This window comes from Pygocentrus nattereri, chromosome 2 (genome assembly GCF_015220715.1).
Source record: "Pygocentrus nattereri isolate fPygNat1 chromosome 2, fPygNat1.pri, whole genome shotgun sequence".
Classification (NCBI taxonomy): Eukaryota; Metazoa; Chordata; class Actinopteri; order Characiformes; family Serrasalmidae; genus Pygocentrus; species Pygocentrus nattereri.
The window spans coordinates 13,568,458-13,593,019 of record NC_051212.1 but is presented as its reverse complement, the minus strand read 5'-3'; the positions used below and the strand labels follow the sequence as shown (position 1 = coordinate 13,593,019).

Here is a 24,562-nt window from a genome sequence, read left to right as displayed (position 1 = left end):
CTTTTTCTTCAAACATACCTTTGTTTATTGGAGCCAGGGAGTTACGTTTTTGTTTCATTAAAGCACAGAACTTGATTGCAAAATGAAGAACTGAAGAACAGGGTAAAAGGGGGCTAACAAAGTATCAGAGAAACAGATGGACTACAGTCTGTAATTGTGAAACTGTAACTGTAGAATGTGGTGGTCATAATGTTATGCCTGGTCATATGTGCAGTCATTGACACAATCAGTTCACTCATTTTTTAAAAGTTTTCATTTTAAATCTTTTCATCTTTCAGTGCAGTTTGTCATATGGACACTGTTGTTTAAAAAAAAAAGTTGCAGAAAATGTGCTCAAGCCATCAATACAGTAACCCCCAAACAACAAATCTAATTCTGTAGAGCCTCTGTGTCTCTTTCTAGGAGCTATGAATGACCTGAGGATTGTGCTTCTTGGAAAAACAGGAGATGGAAAAAGCAGCTGTGCGAACACAATACTAAATGAAGACGTATTCCCCATTGGACATTTATCCATCTCAGAAACCCACAAATGTGAGTCTAGAACAAAGCTCATCAATGAAAAGGAAATATCAGTGGTTGACACACCAGGACTTTTTGTCACAAGTCTTCCTGAAAAAGAATTAAAGTCTGAAATACTGCGGTGTATTGTTGAGTGTGCACCAGGACCACACGCCTTCGTGATTGTGCTCAGAGTTGGAAGATACACAGATCAGGAGAAGGAAATTGTGAACAAATTAACAGCTGCATTTGGAGAGGAAGCTTTAAAATATGCAGTGGTCCTCTTTACCCATGGTGATCAGCTCTCTGAAGACCAGAGGATTGAAGACTTTGTGAAACAGAGCACAGAGTTACAGGGTCTGGTAGATAAGTGTGGAGGTCGTGTTCATGTAATTGATAATAAATACTGGAATCAGCAGCAGGATGAGTACAGAAACAACAGAGTTCAGGTAGAGAAGCTACTGAAGACCATAGAGGAGATGGTGAGGAAGAATGGAGGACTGTGCTACAGTAATGAGATACTGCAGGAGGTCAACAGAGCAATAGAAGTAGAATGTGAGAACATTATCAGGAATAACAATGAAGAGTCACAAGATGTCAACAATGTAATACAACAAGCAAAACAAAGAGTGCATACAAAACTGTCAGTGAGATTAGTTGGGGTGACAGTAGGGGCTTTACTAGGTGCTCTGCTTGGCTTTGGAGCAGCATTAGATGTGTCTTATACAGTGGCACAGGTAGTGCCACCACAAGCAGCTGCTTGTGTGTTTGGGTCAGCAATAATAGCTGGGTCAGTAGCAGGGGCAGTAGTAGGAGGATGTGTAGGTTATAAAGCTGTAGAGGGGGCAGAGACTCTGACTGAAGCAATGAAGAGATCAGCTAAGGTGGTCTGGGAGTATGAAAAGATTGAACAGCTCATCAAAAGATTTCAGAAAATTTAGGTTATTGGAAAAACAACAATTAAAAAAAAAGAGGATATAATTAGATTGTTTTTCCTAAAAAAGCTTGAATGTGGCAAACTGGTGTTTGTTAATACATTTAAACCACCCAAAGAACCAGTTTAATGTAATTTCATATCATCACACCTGTGTAGAATGCTTTGATTACTCAAACAGTACTGTGTAGAAATCAGAACCCAACCATCAATTATTAAAACTGTGATTATGTTATTAATATTTCAGCAACATAAAAAAGCATAAAGAAAACTTGCATTTAACAGAAGATTACACAGAAACCGCAACAGCTAAATATAATATTGAGTTCTATAGTGTTTAGTCTGTCCACCTATTTTTTTATTATAGCTTCCAGTCTTTACAGAAAACCAGTGACATCGGAATGTGTTCTTCAATAACTGAAGCATGTCATTATTGTGGTCTGGTATTGCCCCTTTTTGCTTTTTCCTTTTTTCTTCTGTTCAATATTTTTCTACCAGGTTGACCTTCTGATTTTGGGATGGCCCATGCGTCGTTTGCTCATGCTTCTTGGTCTTTGACTATGATGTATCATTGAAAATCCTCAACCAAGGAGCAGCGCCTGGCCAGTGTGCCCCACTCGGGCAACACCGTGCGGCCATGTCTGTTTCGACCTTTGATTGCTTCTTGTTGTCTGTTTTAATGTATTAATAGCCTAGTAGGTCATTAATTGCCATCTTTTGGATAAATGGATTTTAAGTTTGGACATTTGGATTTAAACTGACTACTATGGATTACTGAAGGGTTGCCTTGACATTTATAGATCTTTCTTCTAAGCTAGTTGGCTTTTTAATTCTGTCTTTGGAAGCTGAGCTCTGTGTACAATTACTAATGTTAACCAAGACTTATAGGTGCTGTAGGGGTGGGTGCTCTTTATTTGATAACGTTTTCTCCTGTTTTACACTCAGTGAGTTAGGGAAGATGTTTGTATTTTCTTTTTCTTTTGTTTTGGATCAGGAAAGGAACCATCGTGAGGTGGTAGGTTTGATTTTGTTTGTTGTTTTTGCCTCAGCCCACCCTGAAGCTATCTAATCTTTTTCTTGTCATGTTGATTTATATATTGTATGTCCATGTACTATAAAGATACTTGGTATGATGAAACGTAAAGTAAAAAAAATGAATATAAATGTTTGGCTTTAATCAAACTTTTGTGTTGGTCTTTATTTTGTGTTACAACCTCCCGCTCACGAGAATGAATAGTGAGTTTTATCCGTCCCCAAAACACAGAAATTGTAGCATTTGTTTTCAGTTTTTGTCCAAACATCCAAAGTTCAGTCTAAGAAGTTTTTTTGCATTTTTTGCTCCTTGCAATCAAAGTAATCCAAAACATATAATTTTGTTTTGATTAATCCTTGTGTTTAACAGCTCTACCAGTCTTTTTAAACTGTATAAAAATGTACACAGAGTACGAGACTACTGGATAAGGTACAAACTCTCACAGCTATTTATTACTTACTTTCCAATGCCATGGCAATCTCTATATCTATATAATAGAATATATGTCTTCTTAATCCATCATAGGCAACATCAGGTCAAAAACAGTTACTGATTGATTTGTTGAGAATTTCTTTTATTTTGTTTTGAGTCTGTAGGGACAGTAAAGTAAATCCATAATCCATGCTGGATGTGCTGACATATCGCATTAGATGTTATGAAAAATTATGCTGTAGACATGTGTAGACATTTAACTACTGAAATAAATAATAATTTAAATATCTTAATCTGAAAATATGAACAGTTTAACTACAACAATGTCCAAGACATTACTGTATAAACGACAAAATATCTATTTGAGTGAAATCATCTTAAATCTGGTCTGTATGTCTGTTAATTCTCATTATGAGATCTAAGAACATTTTAAGATGATCTAACCAAATTTCAGCTTGTGAAAGTCACTTACTCTCTTTATTTCTCTAAACAAGCAAGATTATCTGCAAATACAATAAGACTATTTCTCTAGATAAAATTAGAAACATTAGAACATCTAGAATAATCTTATCATATTCTTACAGCCACCTCGTAATGAGAAATATTAAATGCGTTGACTAGATTTAAGATGTTTTCACTCTCCAAGATTTTTTTTGCAGTGTAGATGAATGTAATGACAGCTACTTTAGAACATCATCATATCATCTAAACTGCCATACGTTTTAAATGGGAGAAACTTGCTGCAGATATGAATTTCTATATTCATGGTTAATGTAAAGTTGGTTGTCAGCATGTGAGTTTAACCAAAGAGATCTGAATAGGCTTAATATTCTGATAAGCTGGTAAAGCAAATTGTGCTGCTTTTCCAGTTAATTCCACAAGGGGGCTCTCTCTGACCCTTTTTTACTGCTAATCTGCCCCTCTGTCTTCTGCCCACCGGTCTTCAAATATTTTCTCTGTGCTTTTCTAATCAATGTGCTATTGACTCTTATCCAGAGCGACTTACAAGAAGTGCTTTGTCAATCTAGAGAAAGTATCTTTGCTAGTTACCAATAGCTTAGAGAAAAAGACAGACCTGAGCTCAGATACTGCTAGAAACAAATGTCACTGCAGACACCAAGAGAAAAAGAAAGAGTTGAACGCAGAACTCTGAGCCATTCAATGCAACAGAATTTGTCTGCTTTCTTCACTGAGCTGTGAGTGAAATAACTTACATGAAACTATCCATCCATCCATCCATCCATCCATCCATCCATCCGTCCATCCATCCATCCATCCATCCATTTTACAAACCGCTTCTCCCTCAGGGTCGAGGGGTGTGCTGGAGCCTATCCCAGCAGTCATCAGGTGGAAGGCAGGATACACCCTGGACAGACGCATGAAACTAAATGTGCTTTATTATCACTAGCAATAAATGCAACTTCTAAGGTTTTGAGTGAGCAGTAATAATGTGTGCTAAAGCTAAAATTACTATACTCCAAATACCTGTATTGTACTCCAAAAGACTGTATTCTACTCCAAAAGCCTGTATTATACTCTGTTCCATCCCGCGCACTTGCAACAGGATTTGTTCATTTGTTTTAATCCCAGTTGGTCAACAGTTGAATTCTCTTTTCCGTCACAAGGGTCAGCCTTGCTACATTTGTTGTTTTTCCGCTTTTGACTCTTAGTGCCATCTAATGGCGAGTGGCTATAAGCAGCAAGTAGGTTAGGGAAGCAGCCGTGTCATGGTCAAGCTTTCGAACACAAAACCAATCCTCGTATCATCTGTGAGCCTTGGCAATTCATAATCTGTAAGTGTAAGAACCACACAATGTTATGTAGCATTTTGTGTTGATTTTAGTTTCTTTTATGATTCTGTTTATAGACCAGTTTCCTAGCGTAGGTGAGAATAGGCTAATGCTACTAGGCTTCAGGTCTGTCTATGCTAGTTTTGGCTAAAGGGCACGTGAATGTTCGTTTATTAGTTTATTCGTGTAACGACTTGTGACAGTATGTTTATGGAAGTGAATTTATTTTATGACAAACCATTTATGTACATCCTGGATTCTCCTTTTGTTACAGTTTTACAGTAAAAAATGTGTCTCAGTAAAGAACAGAAGACAACGTCACACCGTCTCATCATTGCTGAACCCATTAATGTTTAGCTCGCTGTCTAGGTTAATTACATGACAGTTAACTGAGGGCAGAAGATACTCCAAAAAAATTACTATACTCCAAATGCCTGTATTGTACTCCAAAAGTCTGTATTATACTCCAAATGCCTGTATTATACTCCAAATGCCTGTATTATACTCCAAAAGTCTGTATTATACTCCACAAGCCTTTACTATACCCCAAAAGTCTGTATTATACTCCACAAGCCTTTACTATACCCCAAAAGCCTTTACTATACCCCAAAAGCCTGTATTATACTCCAAAAGCCTGTATTATACTCCAAAAGCCTGTATTATACTCCACAAGCCTGTATTATACTCCAAAAGCCTGTATTATACTCCAAAAGCCTTTACTATACCCCAAAAGCCTGTATTATACTCCAAAAACCTGTATTATACTCCAAAAGCCTGTATTATACTCCAAAAATGTACTATACTCCAAAAACCTGTATTATACTCCACAAGCCTGTATTATACTCCAAATGCCTGTATTATACTCCAAAAGCCTTTACTATACCCCAAAAGCCTGTATTATACTCCAAAAACCTGTATTATACTCCAAAAGCCTGTATTATACTCCAAAAGCCTTTATTATACTCCGTAAGCCTTTATTATACTCCGCAAGCCTTTATTATACTCCAAAAAGTCATTTTTGAGAGGTGACACATTCTTTTATTTCTTGTAGATGTGGATCTGTTATGTACAGAATCCTTAAAGTCACAGTCTCTCTTCTAATAACTCTACTGTCTTTTGGCCATCAGAATAATTGTTATATTGTTATGTAATAAAGTTTCCACATGGCAACGTGGCCACCGGTTCTCATTAAAACAACCTACCATTTCTCATTAAAATGACTTGCAAAGTCGACATTTTCTTAAATACTTGCAAGATGCAGGTAAACTGAGAATGGAGCTGACTGAGATAGATGAGCTTCTGGATGGGCACCGTGGCCTGAAAGGGCTTGTATCAAAATTATATAACTTACTGTGTGGTGAATGTACATCTTCTCTACCTTATCTGAGGGGAATGTGGGAGCGAGATCTGGACAAGAACATAAGTGATGATGATTGGAAATTGATTTGGGAAGGCTTACTGTCACGATTGGCCCCTCCCAGTCCTGTCCATGTGCTCCTTTGTTTTGGTCTTCCATGTGCGTTTGTTTTGGTTTAGGTCCTGCCCCCTGTTTGGTTACTCCGCCCCTGATTGTGTTCACCTGCCCCTCGTTACCCTTTGTTATTGAAGCCCTGTGTTTGCCCTTAGTGTTTGCTGGTCTTTGTCCTTGCCTTGTTTGATGTATCGGTCTCTGTTGGATGTTTTGGTCTGTTGTTTGAACGGTTTGTGTTGCTCGTCATGTCTGACCCTCGATCTATCCGTGTTGGCTCTATGACCCTGGACTGCCTTGACCATGAACCTGGATTTACCCTCAATAAAAGTCGCTTAACCCTGCACATGCGTCCGCCTCATCGCTCCGCTTTACACTTACAGCTTAAAGTATACTCAACATCACTTCATGAAATTAGTTTATCAATAAGACTTATGTCAGTTCACCTCCATGAGATCTCCTCAGATTGCTCCAATTTTTGCTTCAAATGTAAACAGGAAAGAAGTACATATAGGCACTGCTTTTGGTCCTGTGACAAGACACAGTTTTACCAGAAGGGGATCCTTTGTTCCTATTAAACTTTGATATCTAATCTGTACTTGAGTATAAAACAGAGCGCCTGTTTGTTTCTATTAGTACCTCTGGCCAAGAAATGTATTTTACTTTTGTGGTCAATTCCTCAGGTTCCATCTGTTGATCTCTGGTTGTCCCAAGTGACAACTTTGCTTCTATTAGAGCAGCTGACCTACAACTTAAATCAGAAAATGTATAAGTTCTGGCAAATTTGGCAATTGCAAATGTCTTACCTTGAGGCACGGTCATAAATAGTAATAGTAATATTACTATTAGTAATATAGAAATAGTAATATTTCTTCCTTTTTTCCCCTCTCCCTTCTTTATGATGTCCACTATTAACCATGAGTATGTACATTCCAAGGTAACTGTATCTGTGAACCTCATTATGTGTGCAAATAAAATGGAAAAAAAAAAAAAAAACCCATTCACTGCCTCTGCTGATTTCACCTGGATGTGCTTTTACTGCTGTCAATGATGTTTTCAAAACCTGATGACATGCTTGTAACTTTCCTGCAGATGGAATGTAAGGATATCAATTTGATGGTCAGCAATGCAGGATTATTAAAGATTAAGAGACCCTTGTTTTCCCACCACGGGGAAATTTCACCTCCTCATTTAACCCATCCGTGAAGTGAAACACCACATACACACTAGTGAGCACACTTGCCCAGAGCGGTGGGCAGCCCAATCTGCAGTGCCCGAGGAGCAGGTGGGGGTTAGATGTCTTGCTCAAGGACACCTCAGTCATGTGCTGTCGGCTCTGGGGATCGAACCGACGACCTTCCGGTCACGAGGCTTGTTCCCTAACCTCCATGAGACATATCTGCTCTTATTCTGTTCTTATTAAAAAGAAGGAACTAAGATTAGTTTGATGAGTCAAAAATGTCAAATGTTTTTTTTCCAAGTATAGCACAGTTTCAGCTCAGTTCAGTTATTCTGTACATAAACATTAAAAGAAGTTTTTAAAAAGTTTAAGATGGAGGTTTAGAATCTGGTGCAAAATTAACCAAATTAATTACTTAGTAATTGGAGTAACACCATGACATTTTGCATGGCTGTATAAGATGCCACTTTTCTATGTGGTCTCACCCCTATTTATTCTGAGTGATACCTGTTACCACCAGCAGGTGACAGCAGCCTGTCATTAAACCAAGGCGTACAAAAGCCTGGAGCTTTGGCCAGCATGATGTAACATGACCAACATAATTAATATTTATTTTTTCCTATTAATACACATATTTGTATAGTAGTGTACAAATATGCACAGGAATACAGGCCTATTTCTTCCTCTATGGAAGCCGTTTTACTTTACAAAAAGAAGTAAAAATGTTAATAAATAAATAGACTTCTTGGTGTATTGTATAGTGATGTCACTTCAACAGTTACAGTTTCTCATGCTTTCCTTAGGTGTGTCAAAGTGATGGTTGAAGAGGTAATTAATGCATGTATTCACTCATCTGCCTTCACACGCATATGAACCTGAGTGACATCCCATTCTTAATCCATAAGGTTTAATATGATGTCGGCCCACCCTTTTCAGCTATAATGACTTCAACTCTTCTGGGAAGGCTTTCCACAAGGGTTAGGAGTGTGTTTATGGGAATTTTTGACCGTTCTTCCAGAAGCACATTTGTGAGGTCAGACACTGATGGTGGACGAGAAGGTCTGGCTCGCAGTCTCCGCTCTAATTCATCCCAAAGGTGTTCTGTCGGGTTGAGGTCAAGACTCTGTGCAGGCCAGTCAACTTCTTCCACACCAACCTCGCTCATCCATGTCTTTATGGGCGTTGCTTTGTGCACTTGGGTGCAGTCACGTTGGAACAGGAAGGGACCGTCCCCAAACTGTTCCCATAAAGTTAGGAGCACGAAATTGTCTAAAATCTCTTGGTCTGCTGAAGCATTAAGAGTTCCTATCATTGGATCTAAGGTGCCAAGCCCAGCTCCTGAAAAACAACCCCACACCATAATCCCCCCTCCACCAAACTTTACACTTGGCACAATGCAGCCAGACAAGTACCGTTCTCCTGGCAACCACCAGACCCAGACTCATCCATCGGATTGCCAGACGGAGAAACATGATTCATCACTCCAGAGAACTTCGTCTCCACTGCTCTAGAGTCCAGCGGCGGCACTTTACCCCACTGCATTTGGCTCTTTGCATCGCGCTTGGTGATGTAAGGCTTGGATGCAGCTGCTCGGCCATGGAAACCCACTGAACTCCTGAGAGCGACCCATTCTTTCACTAATGTTTGTAGAAGCAGTCTGCAGGCCTAGGGGCTTGGTTTTATACACCTGTGGCCATTGAAGGGATTGGAACACCTGAATTGAAGGATTTGAATGGGTGAGTTAATATTTCTGGCAATACAGTGTATGTTAGCAATTAGAAAAAGCATTTACACATTTTACAAAATCTAGTGTCATTTACAAAGTCTGCTCGTAATGATGTAATAGTCCAGATGTTGCAGCCTTGAAAATATTAACTTTGGCAACTTGATCCAGTAGTTTACGGGCTAAAACCATCATGTACCACTGCTTGAACAATGTAGCCAATGGAGTTCATGAGCAGTTTTTCCCCCTCAGTCTATTGCCCTGCAGTTGGCCCCTCCCTGCTCTTTATTCTGTTTGAACGCAGGGAGGAGCTTCACTGGGTATTTTGCTTCACACACTTGTATGAGGAAGAGTTTTTCTCTTCCAACCTCCAGCAACGGCAGTAAAAAAATCATCTTTGAGGTGAAACCATGCACAGTGAGTACCTTCAATTTCAAAAGCTTATCATTTTACTACTGTTATCTGAGAGAGTGCTTCATATATTTTATACACTTTACTTTCACTTTCTAGAGCATAGTGCGTCAAGAAGACAAGCACGGCTGAAAGAGCACGTAATTAAACAGGAACCCAATGAGTTCTATATAGATGCTCCTGAAATTGTACATTTAATGCACCAGGGGAGGCATTGTTACTTTTGGGAAATAGTGACTCAAATAGAAAAAAACTTTCCAAAATAAATGTTCATAAACAACTTGAGCAGAAGTGCAGAAGTAGCAGGTCTAAACAGTAATTACTGAGTAACTTACAGAACTGCAGTGGAACTTCCACCAACTGTCAGTGTAAAAACTGAGGATTATTGGGAGTTGTTCTGCTCTTTATGGGGTAATTTGGCTGAGATGTGTGACCAATTGCCAAGCATTTTAGAAAGAAAGAAATTAAACACAAAAGAGGGAACACAGTCAAATATGAAGGACTAAAATGTCAAAAGTAAATTATGTTCTTCATGAATATACATGAGTAGAAATACAAAGTAAAAAAAAAGTTAAAAAATACTGTTATATGGGCAAAGTTGAAATAAAAAGTTCAGTTAAAGCTAAAAAAAAATAAAGTTAAAAAAAGAAAAATGAAAGGTAATGTTGAAGAAAAGAAAAATGAAAGGTAAAGTTAAAGGGAGTGGTATCCCCTTCCTCTGGGTTATGTCTACTTTTCTGTCTGCTTTCAATTTCATTGCTGCACTGCTTGATTTCTCCAAATTCAGCAGTGACATTTAATAATGAACAATTACTTCATTAGTTGCAACTACAGCAACAACTGCTACAGTTTTTATCCATGAAGGTGGTGCCTGCTGGATGGCCACTCACCCTAAGCTCCTCATGGAACACAGACAGACCCCATGGTGGATGTTACAATACTTTATCCATACAGTCACCAAGGAAAACAGCATTACTATCAGCTGCTAAATCCACCTCTTGAACCCAGGATGACCTCTCCGCTTTTCACAACTCAGCTTCAGCCTAAGGGAACAGCCAATAGCTGAGTGGCTAGTTGATCCCAGCTAAAGAAGTACTGTGTGTTTTTTTTTTTTACTATTTTCCTCTTACTTTGTTGTTTTAGAATAAATTGGCAGCTATTTATTAAACTTTAAATCTGCTGTGCATGTTTTACAGCTAGCTGCTGTAGTTAACACAGGTGTCAGTCCATACAGTCTATCCATATAAAACATGGTTTTATCTCAGTTTTAGTGGAAAACAGCCGTATAAAGTCTGTGATACAACATTTTTTTCTTATACAAGTTCCCCATAAACTCATTGTACAGTAATTTTGTCACACCCACATTTGTTTTTCCCTCTATTTTTTTTTACAGCTCAATGGTATAAACAGTAATCTGATGATATTGTAGCATCTTGTTTTGGCTTTTTCGGCCATGGACACTTTGGGAAGTTCTTGAAAATAATTCTCAAACATCAGGGTAGGCAGAAAAAGGCAAAGGCATTTAAGGCCTCATAGCAAACAAGCATTAGTCTGAGTTGGCCCAGGCTGCCACTGACCAACACACAAAATCCGTTTATTTTATATGTTTTCATTCCAAGATATAACATAGTTTTAAAAAAGTAGGCCCAGGCCTTCAAGCTGTTGTTATTACTCATATTTCATTGTTTTTTTTTTCTTTCTAAAGAAAAATTGTGTTATACTTGAGTTTCTGTGTGTGCTTTTCCAGTCCAAGGCCCTCACACAATGTCCAAGTGTCCCTAGTTTAGACCTGGTATGACACAATTTGTAACAATCTCAGGGTTACACGGGCCAAACAGAGAGAACTGCTCATGCACAGAGATAGCCATACAGCATAGTATGATTAGTTAACTTAGCTTTCCATTATTTTAGCAAAGTTGATCAAATCTTATAAATAATAAATTCATAATCTAAGAAAATCTCTCGCTGGACTGTGCTGGGCTTGGGTGGTTTGTGTTTACACAAACCATTATTTACAATCACTGTGCGGGTGCTGCTGTGGTTCAGTAAAAGAGTTCTCATATGATGCGCTATGTTTCCTGCATCTTCTTCTTCTATGCTGACACCAGTAGAGGCAAACCTGCTCAGCTAACCTCCCTTTTAAATCCATGACACTGTGCAGGGCTGACACATGTGGTCAGAACACTTTCCCCCTCAATCTCATGACTTTACATTGTCAGAACCTTTGGTCAGTTCATCACAGAAGGCAGCTAGACTCTGCTTTCTCTCTCTCTCACCCCCCATTTCTCTATTACTCTTTCACCTCCCTGTCTCTTTATACATTTATGTTTCTGTATATTTAACTGTGAGATGTTGTTTAACTGTCAAATAAAGTCAGAATAATTTTCTGATTGTAAGATCAGATGATTACCAGACTACCTTAACTGGATAAGGTGCTGTTTAAATGGTAGAAATATACTGTACACATAACAATGAATTTATACAGTTTGAAGGCAATGAATGTTATTTTTATTGTCAGTAGAGGCTGACATTATTAATATAAGCTAACATTCAAGAGTTGACTGCAATAGGGTTAAACTAATTTGCTGAACACAAACTATGACGCCTTACACCGATCAGACATAACATTCTGACCACCTCCTTATTTTTGTGCTCATTTTATCAGCTCCACTTACTGTATAGGTGCACTTTGTAGTTCTACAGTTACAGACTGTAGTCCATCTGTTTCTCTGATACTTTGTTAGCCCCCTTTTACCCTGTTCTTCAGTGGTCAGGACCCCCATGGACCCTCCCAGAGCAGGTACTATTTGGGTGTTGCATCATTCTCAGCACTAACACTGATGTGGTGGTGGTGTGCCAGTGTGTGTTGTGCTGGTCTAAGTGGATCAGACGCAGCAGTGCTGCTGGAGTTTTAAACACCTCAGTATCCCTGCTGGACTGAGAATAGTCCACCAACCAAAAATATCCAGCCAACAGCGTCCTGTGGGCAGCATCCTGTGACCACTGATGAAGGACTAGAGGATGACCAACACAAACTGTGCCGCAACAGATGAGCTATTCAAGTTCAAGTTCGAGTTCAAAGTGTTTATTGTCATTTGTACAGAGGAAACAAGTTTCCTTATATACAATGAAAAGAGGAAAGAGTTCTTTACCAGTGGGGTACACATCACACGTCTGTACCTAAGTCTGGCAGACCGAAGTGTGAATAGTTATTTCTGATTCAGAACTCTGATTGCGGTGGGGACGAAGGAGTTCTTTAGTCTGGAGGTCTTGCACATCAAGCTACTATACCTCCGGCCTGAGGGCAGAGGTTTGAACAGTCCGTGCTGGGGGTGGGTGGGGTCTTTGATGATGGAGGCAGCCTTCCTTTGGACTCTATGGTTGTAAATGTTCTGCAGAGAGTGCAGTGGAGAATTGGTGATCTTCTCTGCAGTCTTCACCACTCTCTGTAGGCATTTACGGTCCATCACGGTCAAGCTGCTGTACCACATGGTGATGCAGCTGGTCAGGAGGCTCTCAATGACGCAGTTGTAGAAGTTGCTGAGGATCACCGGAGACATCCCAAACTTCCTCAGCCTCCTCAGGAAGTACAGCCGCTGATGAGCCTTTCTGACTAGCTGCTTGGTGTTCAGTGACCATGTGAGGTCTTCACTGATGTGGACACCCAGGTATTTAAAGCTGCTCACCCTCTCCACCTCGAGCTCCCGGATGAAAAGTGGCCGATGGTCCGTGTTGAGGATGAGGTTGTTATCATCACAACATGACACCAGTCTGGTCACCTCCCTCCTGTAGGCTGCTTCATCTCCACCAGTGATATGTCCTATCACTGCTGTGTCGTCAGCAAACTTCAGAATGATGTTGTCCTTGTGGGAGGCGACACAGTCATGGGTGAACAGGGTGTAGAGAATAGGGCTGAGGACGCAGCCCTGTGGAGTGCCGATGTAGGTGGTGATGCTGGCTGAAGTCCTGTTGCTGATCCTGACAGACTGGGGCCTGCCAGTCAGAAAGTCCAAAAGCCAGTCACAGAGGGTGGGGTGCAGGCCGAGTGTGGAGAGTTTGTGGGTGAGTTTGTGTGGGATGACCGTATTGAAGGCTGAGCTGTAGTCAACAAAGAGCATCCTTATGTAGGAGTCTTTGTTTTCCAGGTGGGAGAGGGAGTAGTGAAGGGCAGCAGCGACTGCGTCCGAGGTGGATCTGTTGTGACGGTAGGTGTACTGCAGGGGGTCCAGCGTGTCCGGTATGCTGTCCTGGATGTGGGCCAGCACCACTCTCTCAAAGCACTTCATAATGATTGGAGTGAGTGCTACTGGTCTGTAGTCATTGAGGCTGGTGGGGGGGCTCTTCTTAGGAATGGGGACAATTACTGTCCTTTTGTAGCAGGTGGGAACAATGCTCTGGCTGAGGGAGAGATTGAAAATGGAGGTCAGTACATTAGCCAGCTCGTTCGTACATGCTCTGAGGGCCCGCCCAGGAATCTTGTCTGGTCCTGGTGCCTTGCGGGGGTTGATCTTTCTCAGAGCTCTACAGACCTGGCCTGTTGATACTGACAGAGGGGGGGCAGGGGTTGTGTGGGCTGTGTGTGTGAGCCTCCCGGTGCTAGTGCTGGAGGTTTCGAAGCGGGTGTAGAAGGTGTTGTGGTCGTCCGGTAGGCTGTCTGTGGAGCTGATGTTGCTGGTGATGGTCCTGTATTCTGTGATGTGTTGTAGGCCTTGCCACATCTGCCTGGAGTCAGCAGTTGAGTAGAAGCCATCCAGTTTCTCCCTGTACTGCCTCTTGGCTGCTGTGATGGCTTTCCTCAGTCTGTACTTCGCAGCTTTGTACTCTGTCTCATTGCCTGATCTATATGCAAGAGAGTGAGCACGGAGCATGTGTCGTACCTGACTGTTAATCCAGGGCTTCTGGTTGGGAAACCTCTTCACTTGTGTGGTGGGCATGATGTTATCCACACACGTGCTGATGTAACCAGACACGTGTTCAGCATATTCCTGAATGCTGGCAGAAGAGTCCTCCGTAGTGGCTGCAGCTTTAAACACATCCCAGTCTGTTGTAGCAAAACAGTCCTGCAGTATGCTCTCAGTCTCCGGAGACCATACTTGAACCGTTTTGGTAACTGGATGTGTTTGTTTCAGCCTTTGTCTGTAAGCCGGGTACATGAACAAGGAGATGTGGTCTGAGAGTCCAAAGTGGGGGCGGGGTGCAGCCCTGTATGCACCGCGTACATTACTGTACACATGATCCAGGATGTTTTTGTCACAAGTTGGAACGTCCACGTGTTGGAAGTATTTCGGAAATACAGTCCGTAAGTTGCACTGGTTGAAATCACCGGCAATGATAAACACGGCATCAGGGTGAGCTGTCTCTAACGCGCTGATGACGTCATGGAGTTTGCCGAGCGCTGCCGCAGAGTTAGCCCGTGGATTAATATATACAGATGTTAAAAATACAGCGCCAAATTCCCTTGGGAAATGATAGGGACGACATTTTAACAGCAGGAACTCCAGGTCTGGTGAGCAGTGCTTATAAACGGTCCGTATGTCTCTACACCACGCGTTGTTTACAAACACACACACACTTCCACCCTTAGCCTTACCGGAGGCTGCCGTGCGATCTCCGCGATAGACAGAGTGAGTCTGTAGCTGGACAGCGCTGTCCGGTACTCTGTCTGAGAGCCAGGTTTCAGTAAAAATTAGAGCGCAGCACTCTCTTGTTTCCCGCTGAGATGTTATCCTAGCTCTCAGCTTGTCCAGCTTGTTCTCCAGTGACCGCACGTTAGCTAGCAAGAGGCTAGGCACTGGTGGTCGGCTAGCGCAAGCCTTTAGCCTAGCATGCAGCCCTCCCCTCTTGCCTCGCTTGCGTCGCCGCCTCTGGAGCGCTCTCCTCGGATCAACGTGCTCACTCGTGGTCGGTAGGTCTGGGTCTTCCTGGTGGTGGTGGTGGCTGCGGGAGCGGACAATGGGTTGTAGCTCTGGTGGAATAAAGCCACTAAATCCATGCATGTTGTTGTCTTTGTCTCTGACTGTACCTATATCTATAAGGTGGACTGACAAGGTAGGAGTGTCTAATAGAGTGGACAGTGATTGGAAACCAGTAAGTGTAGTAAGTGGAACTGATAAAATGGACAATGTGCGTAGAAACAAGGAGGTGGTCATCATGTTATGCCTAATCGGTGTATATAATCATCTACCCATGAAATGCACGTTTAATGTAAACCTCCTTACACAGCTTAATTGTTACTGTAATTATAAAACTACGAAAGTGCACCTATATGGTAAGTGAAGTTGATAAAATAGATACAAGAAGGTGAATTTAATGAAGCTACTAATTGATGTAAATTCAAATATAGTATTATATTAATGTAATATTCAAATGTTTGTTGCAGTACTAAAATGTGGTCGCAAGTAGTTTTTCATTATCATCTTTAAATACATACATGTCAATAATGGACATATACATAAAATGCACTGTTATGTAAAAACTGATGAAGACTTCTTTATTCATATATTCTTATATTTTATAAATATATATTATTTATAAATATGTTAATCCTCTGCTTTTTAAGGCCCAAGTGAATTAAACATTGTACTACTGGGAAGAAGTGGGGATGGCAAGAGCAGCACTAAAAACACCATCCTAGGGGAGAAATCAGCCCAAGAGAGGTCATCTGCAACTTCTTTAGTGAACCAAGTTAAAGCTAAGAACTTACAGAGGAAAACACTAAGAATTGTTGAAACACCTGGACTGTTTGACACCAGCAGTACTAAAGAAGAGTTCCAGCAGGAGGTAGAGAAGTGCATCACGCACTGTGTCCCAGGACTCCACGCCTTCATCATTATTCTCAAAGTTGGCAGATACACAGCACAAGAAGCAAGAATTCTGGACGAGATTAAAGAACTGTTTGGGGAGGATGTCCTGAAATATGCTGTAGTTCTTTTTACAAATGGAGATCAACTTGAAGATGGACAAACCATTGAAGAGTTTGTACAGCAGGGTGTGGCACTGCAAGAGCTTGTAGATAAGTGTAGAGGTCGAGTTCATGTCATTGATAATAAATACTGGAAGCAGCAGCAGGATGGATACAGGAGCAACAGAGTTCAGGTAGAGAAGCTACTGAAGACCATAGAGGAGATGGTGAAGGAGAGCAGAGGACAGTACTACAGTAAAGAGATGCTGCAGGCTGTAAATAAAAATAAAAGATCCAGAAGACCATTCGAAAATGTCACACAAGTAGTGAAGAAATATTCTCAAGGAAAAGGTTGGGCAGTTGTAGTGTTGGCCTCTGTGCTGGTAGTGGGTGTTTATTTTCGTCACAGTTGGTACGGGTTGTTTCACTGATAGGGTACTTGACATGATAAACATGCTTGGGGATGAAACTGTGTATAATTTGTGCCATATTGAAAATATGTTAAATTGATCTTGGGACACATTTTAATAATAAGAATTGTATGATAATCAATGCAAATCTTCATGAATATCTAATCAATAGTAGCCTGAACAAGGTAGATTAACAACCACATTCCTGGCTAAGAACATTGAAACAAATGTGTGTAAATAAAACAGAATTGGTGTGTAACATGGAGCGAGAGGTGGATGCATATGCTGAGATACGCGAGATTTATTAAGGGCAAATCCAGGGTCATAGTCGAGACAGTCCAGGTTCCAATAATCTACACCGAGTTCAGGATGGACATACACAACTGAGCACTAAGAAACAAACCACAATGACAGTACAAACAGAGTAAAGACAGACCAATACAAAGACCAGCAAAGACAAAGTGCAAACACAGAGCTCAAATACAACGAGGGACAGGTGGAAAACAGGTGGCGACAATCAGAGTCATGAAACGAGGGGGCTGGACCAAAACAAACACACATGGGTAAACCAAAACAACATGAACACATGGACTGGACTGGGAGGGGTCAATCAAGACATGGTGTTGTAAATGTGTTAGATGTGCTCTTTTCACTGTAAACCAGAGTAAAATCACACCACAGTAATATGCAGCAACGATTTCACCAGCAATTAACTAGTTTATTTCTAGTTTAATTTAGTTATTTGTAGAGTAATTTATGCCCCTGTTTTCAAGTTCATGAGGGATTTGAGAAATTTCAAAATGTGAGAGGCAAAAAACTGAATTTACATTACAAAAATCTGAATAACTATTTTCTGATACAATCCCAGAGTTTTCCCAAAACCATTTTCAATAGCCAGCTCAACCAATATTTAACACACTGGCTAAAACACCTAAAAATTACAAAGTCACATTTTAGTATCATATCTACATCACATTCTCAACCAGAATCTCAAGTAATTTTTAAATATTTTGTGTTTACGTCATTTGACATCACAGCCAGAATCCACAAGAAAAAAATGTCACATCAGCGTTGTGTTCCTGCTGGGTTGTAATACCCCTTTGCAAATATCACAGGCTGCAAACACTTTTTGTAGTCAGTTAAGAGCCTTTCTGTTCTTGTTTGAGGGATTTTTACCTACTCATTCTTGCAGAATGCTTCTAGTTTTGGGCTGTTGTGCATGCTTGCATGCACAGTATTTTCTAATTTTTAAAATGTTCAATGATATTCAGGTCAGGGAAATGTGGGAGCCATTCGTCGTAATAATTTTAATGAACAGTGTTCTCAATTCAGGGCGGCACGGTGGCGTGGTGTGTAGCACTGTCGCCTCACAGCGAGGAGGGCCTGGGTTCCATTCCCCGGCCGGGTGACCGGGGTCCTCTCTGTGTGGAGTTTGCATGTTCTCCCCGTGTCTGCATGGGTTTCCTCCGGGTTCTCCGGTTTCCTCCCACAGTCCAAAGACATGCAGTCAGGCCAATTGGACGTGCTAAATTGCCCCTAGGTGTGAGTGTGTGAGTGACTGTCTGTGTTTGTCTGTCTGCCCTGCGATGGACTGGTGACCTGTCCAGGGTGTATCCTGCCTTCCGCCCGAAGACTGCTGGGATAGGCTCCAGCTTCCCCCCGCGACCCTGACGGAGAAGCGGCTTAGAAAATGGATGGATGGATGGATGGTGTTCTCAATTCAGGGCGGCACGGTGGCGTGGTGGGTAGCACTGTCGCCTCACAGCGAGGAGGGCCTGGGTTCTATTCCCCGGCCGGGTGACCGGGGTCCTCTCTGTGTGGAGTTTGCATGTTCTGTCTGCATGGGTTTCCTCCAGGTTCTCCGGTTTCCTCCCACAGTCCAAAGACATGCAGTCAGGCCAATTGGACATGCTACATTGCCCCTAGGTGTGACTGTCTGTGACTGTCTGCCCTGCGATGGACTGGCGACCTGTCCAGGGTGTATCCTGCCTTCCTCCCGAAGACTGCTGGGATAGGCTCCAGCACCCCCCCACGACCCTGACAGAGAAGTGGCTTAGAAAATGGATGGATGTTCTCAATTCAAGGCGGTGTGTTAAAATCTTGTGATAAATGGTATCTTGCTATGAATGGCAGCACTGAGATACAATAGGACCAAAACAGAAGGATTTTGTGCATCAGCACTGAGGTCATTCAGAACCCAGTGCTGTCTCAGTACTATGGTTAGAACAAAAACCTGACTGAAACCTCTCATACATCCTGTTTGCTATTATATGTGCACCCAATTGTTTAAGTAAGTGATACTTTTTTGATCCCACAACTGGGGAAATTCCACCTCCACATTTTACCCATCCGTGAAGTGAAACACCACATACACACCAGTGAACACACACACTAGGGGGCAGTGAGCACACTTGCCCAGAGCGGTGGGCAGCCCTATCCACGGCAACCAGGGAGCAGTTGGGGGTTAGGTGTCTTGCTCAAGGACACCTCAGTCATGGACTGTCGGCCTTGGGGATCAAACCGGCAACCTTCCGGTCACAGGGCTGGATCCCTAACCTCCAGCCCACAACTGCCCCACAAAGTGCTGCGTTGGCTGGGAACAACATTTTCTAAGACTTCACTCTAAAAAGACAGGTTTGAAACTGGTCTAAAATGGTTTTATATGTAAGGATCTATGCTGCTCTTTTTTAGTCAGGACTTCACCATGGTCATATCAGATGTAAGTGGCTTATCAGGAAGGTTATAGGAGCTTGTTTCAGTCAGCTGAGTCTTATCAAGTCTACTTTATTTTGAAAATGAATTGAAAACTCTCAAAGACTTTAGAAGATAAAGCACCATCCACCACACTAGCAGAAATATTAGGGTTAATTAGCTGACATATGGTGGCTTTGGTATTAACTTTATTGTCTATTAATTACATTAGAGAGGTATAGCTTGATATTTACATTGTATTATTATAGGTGGTGCGGTTTAGTTTTCCAGTATAAGCGCTCTGATTTATAACAACTTCTCTTAAACTGGCGTATTTCACCAATTTTAATAAGTACGCTTGTTTTTCTTCCATTTGACAGGAGTGAGAGTTTTATGCTGTTGGGTGCAGGAGTGAATACTTCAATTCCTGCATAGTGCACAATGTAGGGAACAGGGAGCCATTTGAGATTCAGCCTCAGTGTCAGAAGAGGGGCACTGTTAGATTTTGTTAGATTTTTAAATTCCATTTCTACTTGCTGCTGTTTAAGTTTCTGCATTTACTAATGAGCCACAAAAAAAATGTAACACCGTTTCAGTAGCAGCTCAGTAACCCCAGTCACTGAGCTACCAATCGTGCCAATATGGACAATCTCTGAAGAGTCTCTGTTTTTTTTTGGGTTACACCAAAAAAGATACACCAAAACAATCCTACAATGAACTGGAGCCCCAGACTTATACATGCTCAGCCAACACCCCTGCTAAAGAGTAGATGAGTTTATCACCCTCTGCTCTTCATCCCAGGGTGGCACCTGGCCAACAAAAAGAAGACAAAGCTGGGACTGTGAGAGTGTGTGAGCCGAGGTTACAATACACATGTTAAATGGACCATTTTTGCCCGTAGGGAGGGACAGCTCCCAGTATGAATTTGGTGTTGTTCCATAAAAGTGAAAGAAAGGATCAACTGCAGTGGCTTCAACAAAACCTTGTGATCTTTCATATTACATTAACAGAACTTTTTAAATATTTTAAATATCGTCTATTGTAATAATTGCCAACAGTAAAGGTATTTTGCTTTTTTAGAATTAAAATACACTTAGTATCTTATCTACCTGTCATACATGTCATGGATGTGCTGCTAACCTTATTTTTATCTGTTGAGAAAAGACATATGGGCTTGGATAAATTCCTACAGCAATGGTAGGAATGTTCTTAATGAAAGTAGTGATACGTTTGGTAAAAGGCTTCAGCTTGAAAGTATAGTAGGTTATAGTAGGCTAAACTCATGGTGTCAGTCTTAATGTCATATTGCCAGTTGCAGACTGTTGACTTGTGAAATTGTTGAAGAAGTAATTGAGAATAAACTACAGAATTGTGTACTTTTGAGGAGAAAGCTAGATTTATTTCAAGACGTCTTCATACAGAGATGTTCACAGATCACAGATTTGGCAACTGGCCCAAACAATCGTCTTACTCAAGTCTCAAGGCCATAGGAAAAATATAGTATGTTCTAAGATGACCTGACAGAGTAAGCATAAAGGGAGTTATACAATTAACCACAATCCAATTAGAGTGAACGGGTTTCCTGCTGCTGATTATAGCTAGTGCCCCACACACTCTCAATAATGAAAGCTAGCACTCCATGCACCGTAGCTCCCAGTGTATTGTATTCATATATTTTCAGCTTTTCATATGTACACACATGAAAGCAAACTGTCAAAATAAAGAAATCTGCATGGCACTTTGTGACCATTCCTTCCAGAACACTCAAATGAAGCTCTTTCTTTGGACTATCACACTTGTATTACATCTGTCTTTACATTAATAGCAGATTATTAAAATGAATATGATTATCCACTAGAAATTCAGTAGAAATTCAGTGTAAATCTAACTATTACTTCACTCTGTCCATTGTTGTGGCTTATGTTTCTCAGCTTTCTTTATTTCCATTAGCATTTCATGAATAGCCAGCAGTTAGTAAGTCATAGTGCCTTGAAAATTAAACTGGTAAATAATCAGAAATGTCTGATCAGAATCAGAATCAGAAGAAATTTTATTGCCATTGTCAATGAACAGGATTCACAGACTAGGAATTTGCTTCGGCATGAAGGTACAACATAAAAACAAGTAGTAATAGGCATGCAAAATTAAGTCCACATAAATAAATACTCTATGCAAATATAAGATATAGATAGAATGAATAAAAATAAAAATACAAAAGGCATGTACAACAGTACTATATACAACAGTGCAGGTGGAGTAGTGAAATTCAAGTAAAGTGACCAAGGCAGGGTTATAAAGAGGTAAGTGACGTGATTATATATTGTTCTTGAGTCCAATGGCAGAATGGAAGAAACTGTTCCTGTGGCGGGAGGTTCTGGTCCGAATGGACCGAAGCCTCCTGCCCGAGGGGAGTGGATCAAATAGTCCGTGTGCGGGGTGAGAAGGGTCTGCTATAATACGATCCGCTCTCCCCACAGTCCTGGAGACGTACAGGTCTTGGAGGGATGGGAGGCTGCAGCCTATCACCTTCTCAGCGGAGCGCACAATGCGCTGCAGCCTTTGTCTGTCCCTGGCAGTGGCCCCAGTATACCACACTGTGATGATCGTAACAAAAGAAATTAGGTGAAATTCAGTTGAGAAAAGGATGTTGTGGATGATTCAAACATGAAAAGTTGTATGTCATGCAGGTACGTCACAGCCACTGAGAAAAACAGACAACATGCCATCCATGTATCTATATCTATCTTGTACTGCATATAAATTGGAATATTCCTTACTCTCATGTAGCATTATTTACTCTCATGTAACATTATTTACTCTCATGTAGCATTATTTACTCTCATGTAACATTATTTACTCTCATGTAGCATTATTTACTCTCATGTGACATTATTTACTCTCATGTAACATTATTTACTCTCATGTAACATTATTTACTCTCATGTAGCATTATTTACTCTCATGTAACATTATTTATTCTCATGTAACATTATTTACTCTTATGTAGCATTATTTACTCTCATGTAACATTATTTACTCTCATCTGACATTATTTACTCTCATGTAACATTATTTACTCTCATCTGACATTATTTATTCTCATGTAACATTATTTACTCTTATGTAGCATTATTTCCTCTCATGTAGCATTATTTACTCTCATGTAACATTATTTACTCTCATCTGACATTATTTACTCTCATGTAACATTATTTACTCTCATGTAACATTATTTACTCTCATCTGACATTATTTACTCTCATGTAACATTATTTACTCTCATGTGACATTATTTACTCTCATGTAACATTATTTACTCTCATGTAGCATTATTTACTCTCATGTAACATTATTTACTCTCATGTAACATTATTTACTCCCATGTGACATTTTTTACTCTCATGTAGCATTATTTACTCTCATGTAACATTATTTACTCTCATGTAACATTATTTACTCTCATGTGACATTATTTACTCTCATTTAACATTATTTACTCTCATGTAACATTATTTACTCTCATGTGACATTATGTACTCTCATTTAACATTATTTACTCTCATGTAACATTATTTACTCTCATTTAACATTATTTACTCTCATGTAACATTATTTACTCTCATGTGACATTATTTACTCTCATGTAACATTATTTACTCTCATGTGACATTATTTACTCTCTTGTGACCTTATTTCCTCTCATGTAGCATTATTTACTCTCATGTAACATTATTTACTCTCATGTGACATTATTTACTCTCAAGTAGCATTATTTACTCTCATGTAGCATTATTTACTCTCATGTGACATTATTTACTCTCATGTAACATTATTTACTCTCATGTGACATTATTTACTCTCATGTAGCATTATTTACTCTCATGTAGCATTATTTACTCTCAATTAACATTATTTACTCTCATGTAACATTATTTACTCTCAAGTAGCATTATTTACTCTCATGTAGCATTATTTACTCTCATGTGACATTATTTACTCTCATGTAACATTGTTTACTCTCATGTGACATTATTTACTCTCTTGTGACCTTATTTCCTCTCATGTAGCATTATTTACTCTCATGTAACATTATTTACTCTCATGTGACATTATTTACTCTCAAGTAGCATTATTTACTCTCATGTAGCATTATTTACTCTCATGTGACATTATTTACTCTCATGTAACATTATTTACTCTCTTGTGACATTATTTACTCTCATGTAGCATTATTTACTCTCATGTAACATTATTTACTCTCATGTGACATTATTTACTCTCAAGTAACTTTATTTACTCTCATGTAGCATTATTTACTCTCATGTAACATTATTTACTTTCATGTAACATTATTTACTCTCATGTAACATTATTTACTCTCATGTAACATTATTTACTCTCATGTAACATTATTTACTCTCATGTAGCATTATTTACTCTCATGTGACATTATTTACTCTCACGTGACATTATTTACTCTCATGTAACATTATTTACTCTCATGTGACATTATTTACTCTCATGTAACATTATTTACTCTCGTGTAGCATTATTTACTCTCATGTAGCATTATTTACTCTCATGTGACATTATTTACTCCTAGGTAATAGTACACTGAATATCCTTATCGGGATCAGCATATTAGAGTAGGCCCACTTCGCTCAAGTGTGTACGTGCGTAACTACACACAGGGTCCTCATGTAACCTTTTGCTCTATAACATTTTGTTCTAAAAGTTTCTAAAAATTATGTTCAGCGTCTGAACAGGAAACAGACTGGAGGGACGTGAGAGACACAACCACACCGAAACCACAGCATGCAGATGTCTAAATTAAAAAAGGCTAGTCAGTGACACAGGAAGGTGACAACGAAGGCAAAGTTAGAAAGATAACACCTCCATGAGGGGGGGAGAGAGAGCGTTAGGAGCAAGACTGTTGTGGCTCAGGCTTGGCTGTCCTCCCACGCGCATGGGAGGGGGTTTTGATTATCAGACTTTGTCAGACAGTAGAAAACACCAGATCAAGTGTATGGCCTTGTACATGGGTAGGCTCATGAATGTGTTGAGTAAAATTAAAAGCATGCAAAAGTTGAA

The 24,562-nt window shown here is 40.2% G+C and overlaps 2 protein-coding genes across 4 annotated transcripts in view; both read left to right on the top strand.

Moving 5' to 3' along the window:
- Nucleotides 1–387: 387 nt before the first annotated feature.
- Nucleotides 388–2,614, top strand: LOC119265397 (GTPase IMAP family member 9-like). Its single transcript, XM_037545842.1, has one exon. It carries the CDS (start codon nt 408–410, stop codon nt 1,437–1,439), a length of 1,032 nt encoding a protein of 343 aa, XP_037401739.1. The 5' UTR covers nt 388–407; the 3' UTR covers nt 1,440–2,614.
- Nucleotides 2,615–9,368: 6,754 nt separating this feature from the next.
- The window catches only part of LOC108436866 (GTPase IMAP family member 9-like), a 40,541-nt gene continuing 25,347 nt past the window's right edge, over nt 9,369–24,562 (top strand). For all 3 annotated transcript variants that reach the window (XM_037543506.1, XM_037543505.1, XM_037543510.1), the window contains exon 1: nt 9,369–9,475. In XM_037543506.1, the coding sequence (XP_037399403.1) occupies nt 9,469–9,475 (7 nt within the window). In that variant the 5' untranslated portion in view covers nt 9,369–9,468. The remainder of the gene's footprint in view (nt 9,476–24,562) is intronic.

What these genes read in the sequence shown, in the direction of transcription:
- LOC119265397 (XM_037545842.1), top strand. Translation starts at nt 408, where the DNA reads ATGAATGACCTGAGGATTGTGCTTCTTGGAAAAACAGGAGATGGAAAA.